This window comes from Diadema setosum, chromosome 1 (genome assembly GCF_964275005.1).
Source record: "Diadema setosum chromosome 1, eeDiaSeto1, whole genome shotgun sequence".
Taxonomy (NCBI): Eukaryota; Metazoa; Echinodermata; class Echinoidea; order Diadematoida; family Diadematidae; genus Diadema; species Diadema setosum.
The window spans coordinates 50,106,112-50,120,488 of NC_092685.1; the positions used below are offsets into that span (position 1 = coordinate 50,106,112).

A 14,377-nucleotide genomic window follows, 5' to 3' on the forward strand; every position below is an offset into this window, starting at 1 on the left:
CTGCACATTCAGCGAGTATTACAGCTAAAAAATAGACGTCGGATCCACTTACAATCAAAACATTAGGGCCTACACTTTGATAGTAATGTTGATTAAACATCGCTCATGTCTCTTTTTCTTCCTCTCTTGACGAATTTATAAAATTTTGTTTTCACATTTCACGTTTTCAGCATTTTAACTGTTTCTTCAATGAGATTGTTTATTCATTGCACGAGATGAAAGGCAAAAGCTTCTAAAATATTATTAACCCCCCCCCAACTATGAATATAGGCCTATTCTTTTTTTGTATTTGTATGTTTTATTGATTTTCTTGATTACAAACAATACAAATTACACAATAAATATGAACATATGGAACAAAAAATATAAATAACAGTAAAAATAAGATCATCAATAAGACATAAAACGAAGTAACATTTTGATCAATACACAAATTATTGTGGTAGTTACCAGTATAACATCTTGCAGGTTCTACCCTAACAAATACAGTCTATGTTAAACCTTTACTGGGTTTTACGAATCAAATGTCCATTTCTTAAAGTGAAGATGAAGTTTACCTCGTTTCTTAGCCACATAATACTCTGTTTCTTTCTTATTTTTCAAGTGTAACTTAAAAAAATTCAAAATTGGGTCAAATGTTTTTTAATTTACATATATAAATGACATATTTTAACGACAAAAACAGAAAAGATAAAAATTTGTCTGAAGAAACTCCAAACATTTTCTTGAAATTATCCAGACTAAAATCACTATCATGTTTTAACATTATTTGCAACAAATCATTCCATAAGGGCATTACTACTTACTAACACTCACAAAACAAATGAACAATTGATTCAGGTAATATTCCACAAAAGCTACAGTTAGGCGAATCTTTTCTCTTTATCTTAAACAATCTATTCTTTCTAAGAGAGAACTGTCACGAGTATGTCTTGAACTTGATTGTCAGCAAAAACAAAATAAAAGCAAAACAAACGTACATTTCTCTTGAAGTCTATCTTTTACTGTTCTTTGATTCACTAAAGCATGACAGGAATGAGCTTAGGCTATATATAGGATCATGGCCGGCGGAACTGGGGGGGGGGGGGGGGCAGGGGGAGGGCCCCCACTTTTTGTGCACCGTAGGATATACAAAGGAATTATACATATATATTTTTTTTTTCGCTTGTTAGCTCATGAAACCCGGAAATGCCCCTCCCCCACTTTTGAAAGCACTCTGCCGACCCTGAGGATGGCTATTGCAAGGAAGAACAAATCTATTTCGTTATAGCTGGAACTTGCTGTTTGATATGAATGGGCTAGACAATTAGGTCTACAATTAATTATTGTGTATCATCATCAAAGCTACAAATTTCAACACCCGACAATGCCATATTAAAGTATTTTATGTCGTATCTCTAGAGCAATATTGTCAGCGGAGCAAAATGTCGCCGGCGGAGCATTGCAGAGGCTCTGCATTTGTCGCAATTTTCGGAACAATCAGCCGAGCGTAGTCGGCGGATTCAGTGTACTAAGCCCGTGTCCATCGATCCATCTATCCTTCCTTTCTATGTATAGAGGTACACATGGGTATGCAATGAGTGTAATCATGTATTATCTATGTAACCAATCTGAACCATCCCATTATATTTTCTTCTCCAGTCTGCCTCCTCCCCCTATAGCTCTCTCTTTTTATGCCATTTCCTCGTCAAAATAAATAAATAAATAAAAAAGTAGACAAAGCAAACTTTGAACTTGGTTTTGCATAGAACATTAGCCTTAAAGGGGTAATTATAATGAAAAGCAAGATCTCATTTTTTGCACCATCTCCAGCCCCTCCCCGCACAGGCAGACAGACAAAAATATATTCAAAGACAAACATAAATATGTATATTTCCATAAAGCGAAAGCCGACTGAGGTCTGAATAACGAAGTCCGAGCACTAAAAAAAGGTTTGCCGGGTTAAAGTAGTTTTGCTGAATTATTAAGTTTGTCTTTGTTTTAAAAAGATCATAGTTCAGGGACCGTGGAACCGGGGTCTGCCGGGAGTCTTTGGGGCTGCAACCGCCCCTCACATTTTGGGCTCTAAAAAAAAAAAGAAAAAAGAAAAAAATATATAAACAAAAATAATAAGGGGGGGGGGTCAAACCGATGTCTCTGATAAAGTTCTGCAGGGGAGATTCTTCGTATCAAGGGAAGGGCAGGGATTTATTCTTGACATCCGTTGGCAGGTCCATTCCCCAAACCACCTGCCACTAAAAAAAGAAAAAAAAAAAACAGTATATGAACCATTGATGGGGCTATACCCTGGTTAAAGAATATCGAATAAATACTCGTAAATAAAATGTAATTTACTAATATTCTCCCTCTTGCTATACATTCACAATAGATGATGAAATGACAATGAATTCACAATGGCACGAAATAATTACATCATATAGTACGAGACCATCGAGACAAAATTCCTTTAAGCATTTTTTTTTTACTTAATTATCGAGAAAAAAAGGGGCTCACATTACACAAATCTCAAGTCAAAATTTAATAAAGAAAATATGAAATTTTATTACCCCACCCCTCAACCACAGCCCTCAACACAGTCCCCATGCGTACAGCGACGGCAGAGCCTTGTTTGAGCGACGGGGTTGTTTGCTGCCCTCAAGGTTGAGCATTCTCGTTTTACTATTTTTACGAGTCGACTCTATTCTACACTGTTTTAATACAATCGAGAAGATTCGAGAGGGAACACGAGGGGTAATATACAGCGGACTCCGACTGTGGCTTATGCGAAAATCTTGACTGGGGAGCGGAGCTGGAGTCCGTCGAGTTCTTAGTACAATAATGGCTGAGGAAGTAAGTTTTGATTGTTTAGTAAATTTTGTGGATGAAGAGGCAATTTCGACCCAACATTTTTAAAATCTCATATGCATTTGTAATTATTTTTTTCTTTACAACACCGTGGGTCCGTATGACACCGCCGCCGCGTGTAGCGTGAGTAGTGCAAGGTAGTGGAGAAGTGTATCCAAACATGTGAGTGAGTGCAGTGTGTGTGTGAGGTTATGATGAGGGGACAATCCTTATTTATAATTACTAAGTAGAAGTAGAACTAGAAGTAAAACATATAAAGAAAAAAAAAGTACATGCATTGAGTGGTCATGTGAGTCGTAGAAAAATAGAATGCTTGTAAAACTTTCCCATGTCAAGTGCATGTCGATGATGTTTAATGTATACGTTAGATCCAGCGATCCAGATTATCATAATTGAAATGCTTCACACTTTTTTTGAGAATACTGTACGAGCTGAAATTTTCGCAGTGGTTTTATTTTCGTGAATTTCGCGAATTGCCTTTGAACCGTGAAAATGACAACACGCGAAAATAACAACGTGCGAACGATGAGTAAGACCTCGCAACCGCAAAATTAACAACACGTGAAAATGTCCTCGAGTTAGTAGCAATTCGCAAAAATATCTGTACGCGAAAATTTCAGCTTGTACAGTATCTGAAAATTAACTGAATGAAGGTAAACATTTGAAGGAAAACTTACAATTTCAATTTCAATTTGTTCAATTCCACCAAGAATAACAATTAAAAATTTTACAAAAATTGTAATAGATTTATTGGGTGAAGACAAAAAAAAAAAAAATCAATGATTAGACAAATGATTTCCAAATCCAAGATGATAACCTCTTGATTTTTTTTTTCTCTCTCTCTCTCTCTCTCTTTTTTTTTTTGCATCATACACAACTGTCTTCTTCCAGTTGAATACAGACTGCTGCACCATTGGTTTGTGTGTCGTAGGTGACGCGACATTTGCTCCTGAGATAAATGCTGCAGTCTTATATTCTCCAAGGACTGGGGGGTTAGGGTTAGGGTTGTAATTAGACATTAAAATCCGTCTGTCCTGTTGAGTCTTTTATTTCTATGACTTTATCGGCTCACCTCCATATCGTATACAGGAGGGGATCCGTGAAGCCAGATGAAGTCTCTGTGGAACACATCCCCGACGACCAGATATTTGAGATACAGACCGATCTTTTGGTCAAAGTTGTGATAGGACTTGGGACTTTTAACAGGTTTAGTTTGATATTAATATTTTAGGGTTATGTTTTATGGTTCGAATTTATGTTTGGCTTAGTGTGCAGATATTTCATGGAAGCGATTGTTCCGGGAGCAAATGTCACCAAACCTTGTTCTTGTGCCTGTCGACTGCCCAAATGAGTATTTACTCCTTTTTTTTTTGCCATGGTTTTCACATAATCTTCATGATCTTTTCTCCTTGCTTGCATCCTCTAAAGCTGACAATAACCTTTTGATTCATAAGAGTGAATGAAAACTGGTGGAAAATGACTGCATTAATTGGATTTATTAAAGCAGAATATTTCATTTTAATAATCATTGTCAGTCCCAACTGGTCAATCATCTTTTAAGCAAGTGTCATCATATTACTTTTTCGTTCTCCTCGTCTAGGCTGTCAAGTTAAAGGAGGCTGGCAATGTGGAGTATAAAAAGAAGAATTTGGACAAGGCGATAGAGCTGTATACTCAAGCTTTTGAGAAAGATAACACTTTTATTTCAGCCCTTACAAATAGGGCAGGTAAGTGTCTGCACCCCTTCTAACCCTTTCAACTATCTGTATGTTGACCTCGTATGTGTTAATTGGGGAATTAATTTTGTAACTCAGTCCTACAACCTCTTCAGACTGGGCTTGGAGTGGGCGTAGTCCAGGTGTAGCCACTAGAAATGCAACTGCCAGCATTCTGGGTCTAGCAGAGCTCGCTAATTCTGCAGAAGGTGCCCTGAAAAATAATATCTCTTCATGTTCTAAAAAGATTTAATAACTTCCCTGATTCAGGATAAGTCCTCCCATTGAGATATCAACCACACAAGTAATCTCTGCAATTGCTTTGTGGAACCTAGCTCTCTGATTCTAATGTGTGCATGTTGCCAGGCCTGGTCTAGGTTTCAGTCAGTTTAGCACTGTGCTCCACTGTATCAACTTGGACAATGGTTTTAGTAGAGGGAAGTTGAAGTAAAACTGAGCCCCATAACAGGCTTGTTTCAGGAGCTTATACTGTGTGTACAAAGTTCAGATCCCAAGTAGATAATAGCTGTGGTTGTAACCTTTATTTTCCATTCTATAAACATATTTCAGGTATAACATTTATATTTCTTTTATTTTAGCAATATCTTTCATAACTACTCAGTACTATGTACTACTGATCATTTTGTAGGCAAGAGTCTAAGATATAATGTATCATAAGATAATCATGTATTACTCTTCCTTTTGCTATCGTGAGCTGTGTTAGATTAAGCAATTCCTCTATTCTCACAAAATTAGATTAATTGCAGAAAGAATTAAGATTGACAACAAATACACTCCCCAATTTATTAGTATCTTTTGAGTAAACCTGGCATACTTTCCCATATACACTCAAGAGCTGATTATAGTTATGCCTGGGCCTTGCCCGATTTTGCTGCACAAGTGTTTGAGGGAGAGAGATTGCACAGATAGAAGAAATGAAACCAAGAGAAAGGACTGATTGAAAAGCTCTCCACTCATGGGTGACCGGCAGAAGTATCTGTGAATTTACTTGATATCTCATCGTATGTGAACTGTGAACTCCCAGCATGGAGTCTGATGATAATGGAAGTGAAACTTTTGTGTCCTCACCAGCTGCCCACTTTGAAAAGGGAGATTATAATGCCTGCCGGGAAGATTGTCTCAAGGCAGTGGACATTGGAAGGCAGAATAGAGCAGACTTCAAAATGATTGCAAAGTAAGTGTTCAGCATTGAAGTGGATTTTTGAATATTAAGTACTGATAGACCACACTCTAGATATTGTTCAATCATCCACATACCATATGTTGTCAAGATCAGGAAATAGTTCTTGATCTTTAAACTTTAGAATACTCACATTTTATCCACTCTGTGGTCAAGTTAGCTATAGGAGGTAGGGTAAAAGCAGCCAAACAGAATGGTAAAGATTTCTTCACAGTCAGTCTTGAAATAAGATTGGTGTGAAATTTTAAAATCTAACAATATCAGTGCTACTAGAAACAATCACATACAACATTGTACACAAGCTAGATGAGGCAATAATGACATTATCTCACACCCCTGCTGGTTTGTACATTTATATGAAAATATCATGAAAATAATGTTGTCGTTTTTTTGGTCAGTTCTGCTTAAACTTCTGCAATGACTTTGCGGAATCTTTTTCATTTACCAGCACTTCGACAATAAGGCTGTTTGTTTCTGATGTGGCATGCATGCCAAATTAAGTTTGTGTGAGTGAAGTGGCTATTCACTGCCTTGTACGGGACTTATCTGTACATTGCAGTCATATGAATGAGCAGCTAGAATGTATTCATGCCGTGTTTTCTACCACCATTGAAATGTGGAACCAACATCAACTTTGATATGTACAGAGCACTGGCAAGGATAGCCACGTCATACTCCAAAGAAGGAGATCTGAAGAATGCCATTGTATACTACGACAAGTCTCTCGCAGAGCATCGGTTACCAGATACCCTCAAGAAGCGGCAAGAGGTGGGTACATCTTCCTCACTTCAGTTATGTGGAGGAATTCTTTCGGATCGTGTTGATATGACCATGGAGACAGCCTTCTTGGCACTCATTGAAGGAAAGTTTAGACAAGGCAGCTGTTTGTTGTCCCCTGTAATAGCATAGTTCCTAGAGGACCTATATGTTGGTACTTTTCTTTGAGTAATTTGTAAGCTTTCATAGCTCTTTATTTAAAAAATGAGTCATTTTTTAAATACAAGACATCTGTTCACTTGTCCATTTAAATAATGTGGATTCTGACTTAAATATGCAGTGGACAAATAACTGAAGAACTTCACCTCTGTGTGGTGATTTTCTTCGTAAATCTAGCTGTATCATCATTAACCCTATTCTAACTGGGGGGGGGTCAAATTGACCCCCCCCCCCTCGACGTTTCGCGCCACGATTTCGCAATGCGCAAAGCTTTTGCCGCGTCATTTCATGACTTTTTTCATTGAAGTCTCCCGCATAATTTGAGACCAAATTTGCGACGTCCGGGTATACCGTTTTGAAGTTACGTAATGTTTTGCATATGCATGTCAACCAAAAAACAGCTCAAATTCATGATATCGTGTGCAAATCCAATGCAAATTGTGTTTTTTGGTTAAATTGATATAAATTAGATTATTTCAACTTTTAACCACTGAAATTAATCAATTCTAGTGTAGATAAGTCTGAAAAAGTGCCTGCAACAAGTTTTGGCAAAAAAATAATAGAAAACAAAAGGTTGAAAAAACAATAAAATACATAAGAAATTAACAAAACAATAAAAAACAAAAGAAATTAACTTCAATTGAGCTATTTTTTTACACGAAAATTGTTTGATGTGTCTTGAGGAATTCTGACACAAAAATTTAGCAATCCTCCAGTCTTTTTAATGGAGTTATACACTGTAGGTAAAAATATGATTTCATGCACAAATTTGCATAATTAATTTATTAAAAATAGAAAGGCAATATTTTTCTATTGTATGACGATGTAATCTTGTAGTTGACATCCAGCTCTATCTTCAGGCAAAATTTCGCGGCGATCGTGCGATCGGCGGCCGAGATCTGAAGGGGGGGTCAAATTGACCCCCCCCCCCCCCCCCCTCAGTAAAAACGTGGTCTCAAATAGCCCAGTTAGAATAGGGTTAATAGATAGATTTCATATATATGTTGGGTTAACTATACACAGCCCAGTCGCTGTAGTAGTGACAGGGCTGTACCGTCATGACTCACAACACGAAGAGAGTTCAGCGATCGCATGCGATCGCTTTGAATTTTGATACTTTAGATCATTTTTTTGTCACCTTAAACTCATCTAATAGAAATCTTCATTAATGAGACTTCATATCTATGCTATCAATATTGAAATGCACATTTTTCAACTGACCAAAAATGACTATATGCGGCATGTGCAAACGGTACTTCTGATACAGTGATCGGCAGTTCACTCGACTTGAATGCACTTTTAAATGTCACGTTGTCGACTGTGCGTGCTGCTACCAAAGAGCACACGCACGCAATAGATCGCTGCACTTCGAGCCATGCACGTGCACCCATAATTTGCTGAGTAGTCAACTCGCCATTTTGAATTCTGCAACGATGAACCCCGACGGTTGGGGACTCCTGTGCTGTTCTACTGCGCTAGAAAGTGCCATTTTTTCGTTCAATGGACTTATCATGAGGGCTCTCTATGGACTTATGAACCTTCTGTAATACAAGCATGCACTTAACGTGAGTAACATATATACATTTTTTGTAAGAAACGTATGAATTTTCATAAGTTTTGTAGTTGTGTTGTGGATCCCCACTTTGAAGGTGCATGCCTCGACTGTCAGACGCTGTATTCGCACAGCGTACTAACAGCGTCTGGTCGGGCTAATGTTAGGTAAAACCTTACAAGACTTGCAACATTTTGGCTGCATTTGATATATTGTTTCTCTTCAGCTGCATAAAGTCTTTCATGTCAATTGTTAATGTCATTGATACATGCAGGGCACAGGAAAACTAGTATGCACTAGTATGCTTTCTCAGGGCTTGACGATGGGTGGGAGAGATTTGGCAAGAAGTTGACAGTCTTGTGACTTTTGATGTGTGTATTATCATCATTCTGTTTTTCAGACGGAGAAGAGGAGGAAGGAGGAGGAGAGGTTAGCTTACATCGATCCAGCTAAAGCAGAGGAAGAGAAAGCCAAGGGAAATAAATGCTTTGGAGAAGGTAAGCGGGCATTCTTTCTTCTCGTAGACACAATGTGCCTGGTTGATACTGTGTGCCTGGTTGATACTGTTTGCTGACTATTGCTAGTCACCTAGGATGAAACACAAGGGGTTGGCATCATTCACCTGTTTTTCTTGTGTGGGTAGGTAAGTGATCCACTTCAATGGGTTAGCACCCTGTGCTTTGCGATGAATGAATGAAGTGAGATCTTGTGTGTGCTGATGGTTGTGACTAAATAACACACTGGACTTCCATTTAAAGTCCTTTCTTAGATGTTTGAACATCATGTCCATGCATACACACCAGTTTGCCAGTGAGAGGTATTATTTGTAAGCTGTTTGTTTGTTCTGCTGTATCCTAAAAATCCTCGCCAGGAGACTACCCGAGTGCACGTAAGCACTACACAGAAGCCATCAAGAGAAACCCCAGTGACTGCAAGCTTTATAGCAACAGGGCGGCGTGCTACACCAAGCTGGCCGAGTTCAGACTAGGCCTGGATGACTGTGAAGAGTGCATTCGGCTGGACCCAAAGTTTAGTAAGTGAACAAACAGTGGGGGCGCTCTGGCATAGTGGATGAGATTCTTGATTCTCTGACTTAAGGAGATTCTGTCTTCAAAGCCCGCTACGTGCCCACATCCGTGAACTAGATCTCTTTACTGTCTTTCTTTACTTGAATGTATAAATGGATACCTGGCAGTGCTAGAGTAGTAATAATGGCAGATTCCTCAAGTAGATAATAAATCCTCTGGTGATAATAGATAATTTGTTGAGTGCGAAAACTACATTGTATGGTCTATATTGGCTTATATTCCACTGCACTGCAAGAACTCCTTAATACTATTTTGCGGGACTATCCTTAATTATGTGGATAAATAAATATTGCATGAATTTTAAATCCATATCACATATATCAATCTGCTTGACTAATTTGCTGAACAATAAATTAATTGAAAAGAGCAGTGGAAACAGTGAAAAAGCTACCCTGGTTAAAGGAGACCATATTCACAGTGCTGTAGAAAATTTAATCTAATTAATGTTTTCACATATCCTTCATAAATAGTTAACTGGCACAAATGGATTAGTGAAGTCTGAAGATTGAGAAAAAAAATTGTGATGAAAATTAATCGCGGTTGTGATGAAATATGTAAAAGCTGCTTTTGAGCCACCTTGTGATAATATTCTGTGTGTGGTTGTGTTCACAGTTAAGGGCTATCTCAGGAAAGGAACGATTTTACTGGGTCTACATGATTACTCCAAGGCAATTTCAGCATTTGAACAGGCTCTGCAGCTGGATTCCAACAATAAGGTATGTCACAGTCTTTTTATGCTGAACAGTTTTCTGCACCAGGACATACAAAGCATTGCATTGCTTGTCAGTTTTCCCATCATTCAGATTTCAGTCAATGTTACTAGCTTCATACTGACATGATTAGATGACTATGACATATCTTCCAGAATTTCATAAATCTTAGGAAAAGGTTGAAATTGGACGGGGTGATTGGTTATTGGATTTTTTTTTTTTTTTTTTTTTTTTTTTAAAGTTGCAAATGACCAAGGGCAAGCTGGAATTCAGCCTGAACACAGCAAAGTCTCATTATAATTCATCAAATGTAATGCGATATAGAATTGGTATGATAATGTGTTTTCAGGTCAAATAGAAATCGCAATATACATCAGGTCAAGTGTTAAAGGTCAAGGACTTATTTTGAGATTTTACAGATAAAACACTACATTTAGAAGAAGAATTAAACATTTCATAAAGTTCTTCCATTCAATTGATGTTACAGATTTGAACTAATGGAATGTATAGCACAACACGGAGAAGGGGCTAGGGGTTAGCGATAAAGGTCATATTTGGAAATGTCACTTTCTGTGCACTATTTATAGCTTGGTGAAACTTGATACTTTAAAGAGGTGATATCCTGTTACTGTATTATGATATCACGAGTAACATATTGAGTAATCAGATGTGGTTAGTGTGACCCTTTGTAAACCATTATTAAGCGATGGAAGATGTATGTCCAATATGTGATTGAAAATGTGGGGAAAAAATTCAAGCATGCATGAAAGCGTTTCTATTATTATTGTTGTTTTTTTGCTGACATTTTACTCACATGCAACAGGAAGCAAGAGATGGAATTTACAAGTGCATGAACAGTCAGACCTCATCGACGGAAGGTATGACCGACGAGGAGATCAAGTCGCGGGCGATGGCCAACCCTCAGGTGCAGAAGATCATGGAGGACCCCGCCATGAGACTCATCCTGGAGCAGATGACGTCTAACCCGGGCGCAGTGAAGGAGTAAGTAGAGAGCATCATCAGCCAAGAATCTCACGGGTGGTTGTGCAAGTAGATTCGAGGAAAAAAATGTTCCCCCCCCCCCAAAGTGTTTGGAAAGTCATGGAAATTCACATTATGAAATGCCAACTTGTTCTCAAGTGAAAGCAAAGCAGTCTCATGCTGTTGCTTGGTGTTTGTTGTTTTCATAGACCAAGGGTAAATCTAAGCCCAAAGGCACCACTGTCACTAATAATGGTCAGCTATTGACCTTCAAGCCAGGCACACACTACATAGGACTCTGCAATAAATGTGTGTGCGGCAGGTTTAGGTCTTCTGTCCTGCCTCTTTGTACACATTGACAGCAGCTCTTTTTATGCCTCCGCTGAGAAGTATCGCCAGAGGCATTATTATTTCCTGTGGTACAGGTGATTACAGACACAACAAAATCTTCGGGACCAGCAGTTTTCTTTGGTTATAATGAAATTTTGTTGTTGCTGAACAGCAAAGTACAGAAATGAAAAACTTCATAATTTGGGAACCTGAATTTTTACTTCAGTGCAACAAGAATTTTGTAACACTGTGTTCGTTAACCCACTGAGGACGAGTCCCGAGTATACTCGGTCAGGTGTCTATGGGAAATGCGTGTTGCAGCAAAATCAGTCCGTCCTCAACGGATCAATATGGGAATGCTGTGTAGTGCTGTCACCCTCAGGGACATTAAAAATCACAGCTCTGTAGTGCAGCTGTCTGCAGGATTTGTGTTATGTACATTAATTTTATGTGTTAGCTTGTGTTCTGGTTTGAGTCTGTATGATATTAAAAGAAAAGTGATGAGGCTGTCACTATGTTGAGGGTTCTTGTTTTATATATTTTTGTACAAATACGGAGAAAGAGAAATGAATAGTTCGGTGCATTTGTGAAAGTTTTCTGCAGCACCACCCAAATCTAGAGATTAAATAGAACAAAACAAAACAAAACAAAGTATCCTCTTGTGGACTTAATTTAGAAACCATGACAATTACCTTGTTATATCAGGTATCTCACAAGATCGAGTACAAAAACAGAGAAATATAAAGAGTTAGGACAAGCAAAATCACCTTGATTTAAGAAGGTTTTGTTATATCTGACCTCTTTTTAATAAGGTTCCACTACATCTTATTCCCTGGACTACAATACATGAAATGTCTGATGTAGTTTTTCATCTCTGGTTAGCATCACTTCTCATGTTGAAAATGTGTCAAACAGAGCTGTATGAATAATGGAAGCACAATCATGTCTTTCTTAATTTGTCAATCACAGGCATCTAAGGAACCCTCAGGTGGCAGCCAACATCCGCGTCCTCATGGATGCAGGACTCATCCGGCTACAGTGAAGTCTGACCTACTGACGCCTGTCTGTCTCTATCCTGTTGTATGTTAAGTAAACTTTGTAGCTGCGTGGAGTTTAATGAGAGAACTGTATACTCTAGACTCTGCAGATTGATTGGCGAATAAAATAGCCAACAGTGTGACTAGTCCCAATTTGCATTCAGTATGATAAAACCGTGTAACGTGGACTATGTCTGGAGTGAGAATTATGATTTTTTTTTTTACCTGCTTCGGAGCCCAAGGGGCTGAAGAAATACCAGCCCCTTTGCAGATATATTGGAAATACAAGCCCATTATGTATACACACAGAGAATGAAAAAATGCACAACAGCTACATAGTAGATAACCCTCATCTTGCTATTGTATTATCAACATATTCCTCAATAATACCCTCATGTAGCTTTGTTTTTTGAGCCACCTTCAAACAAAATTGGAAGATTGATTCTAATCATCTGTATTTTTTTTTTGGAACATGTTTTGATTGTTCTTTGTCATTCTTCGGGCTGTCTCTGGTTTTTACATTCTTTGAATTGTACATAATTGTTTCAACAGAGGGAAAAAGAATACTTTCCTATCTGTGGCAAAACTAGAGAGGGCAGCCTTTCCCTCCTCTGTTAGATACGCGTCATTTTTCTCATAAACACTTGCTTTTCTTGTGGTGACCTCATGTTCTTATCACTCTACTATCCCCGTCCAGTTTGTGTTTCTATGTGGTAATGTAATTCCAATCAATCTTGTGCAAGGCATTTAAAATGCTCTTTCATCCATGTCAATACCATCATAACTGTCATGTGCGATAAAGTGTGTTGTGACATGCTAAGCTGATATTAATGAGTATGAAATTAAATGTAGCAGCATCTGAAAAGTAGCTCTTATTTTTCTTTATCAATGGAACATGACGAGAAACAGTATACACGATTATGTATATTTTCTTTGATAACCAGGAACTTCGAAACCTCACCTCTCAAAAATGTGAAATAGATGTAGTTCAGGAGAGCAAAAAATCCCCCAAAACATGGTAGCCAAAGCGCTGTAATATATTGGATCGTTTTTCGTGTGACATACTATTGTGGTTTCATTTTGGGGGTAGAATAGCTAGGATTTGGACAGGATATCACTTAATTGATTGTCTGACAATAAGTCCAAACAAGTGATTTCTGCCACATTTGCGGCAAAAGGTCTTGTCACCCGCAACGATGACATAGAACTTGTGAATTCTAAATAGCTATCAGTTTGTAGGCAATGTGTGTCATGAATATACTGATCATTCTGCATGCAATGTGTCTCTGGGGATAAAATAAAAGCTGCTATGAAAATAGTAAATTCACTAAATTTCATGTGTTGCAGTTGTAGGTGTCATTCTCCAGGTAATTTTTGGCCAGTGTGCAAAGCTATGAGTACAGTGTGTCATGAGAATATCTTATATTGATATCAAGTACTGTATGTACTGCGCATTGCCAGCTGTCAAATATTCCAGGTAAATTTTTTTCACTCCTCCCCCCCCTCCCCCCCCCCCCCTCTCTTTCTCTGTCTTTGTCTCTCACTTTCTTGTTTACAGTATGCATTTTAAAAGGGATTTCACGGCATAGGTAATCTTCTCATGAATGCTAACTCCTAAATGAATAACTCTGCTCCTAGAGTATTAGTCAATCTTTGAATGTGTGTTCTGGTGATTCTGGTAACACGTTTAATTGTTTCTATTGATTTGTATGAAAAATTCAATAAACTTCGGTAAAACACTGTAATCAATGCCGTTTCTCCATTGGTGTTGTTGTGCAATGTAATTGTAAGTACATTTGTATACACTAAATTTTGTAGGGTCCCTGATCATTGTGTAGGGTTCTTTACTTATAAGCGCTTACAAATAGATACACTCTTGGACAACACATATTTTCAGAGAATACAAAAATGTGAATTTGTAAAGGATTATTATACATGCCAGTTTCCTTCATTCTTCCTGCATGGTAGAAACAAATCATATGT

General features: G+C 38.0%; 1 protein-coding gene across 1 annotated transcript; it reads left to right on the plus strand.

Moving 5' to 3' along the window:
• Window positions 1–2,698: 2,698 nt before the first annotated feature.
• Window positions 2,699–14,139, plus strand: LOC140236784 (stress-induced-phosphoprotein 1-like). Its single transcript, XM_072316723.1, has 9 exons — window positions 2,699–2,829; window positions 4,445–4,571; window positions 5,652–5,754; window positions 6,408–6,528; window positions 8,649–8,745; window positions 9,120–9,281; window positions 9,949–10,052; window positions 10,870–11,048; window positions 12,327–14,139. The coding sequence occupies exons 1-9, from the start codon at window positions 2,818–2,820 to the stop codon at window positions 12,397–12,399; spliced, it is 978 nt and encodes a 325-aa protein (XP_072172824.1). The 5' UTR covers window positions 2,699–2,817; the 3' UTR covers window positions 12,400–14,139.
• Window positions 14,140–14,377: the final 238 nt, after the last annotated feature.

Coding starts and splice junctions, on each gene's coding strand:
- LOC140236784 (XM_072316723.1), top strand. Junction 8,746..9,119: donor AAATAAATGCTTTGGAGAAG/GTAAGCGGGCAT, acceptor AATCCTCGCCAG/GAGACTACCCGAGTGCACGT. Junction 10,053..10,869: donor AGCTGGATTCCAACAATAAG/GTATGTCACAGT, acceptor CACATGCAACAG/GAAGCAAGAGATGGAATTTA.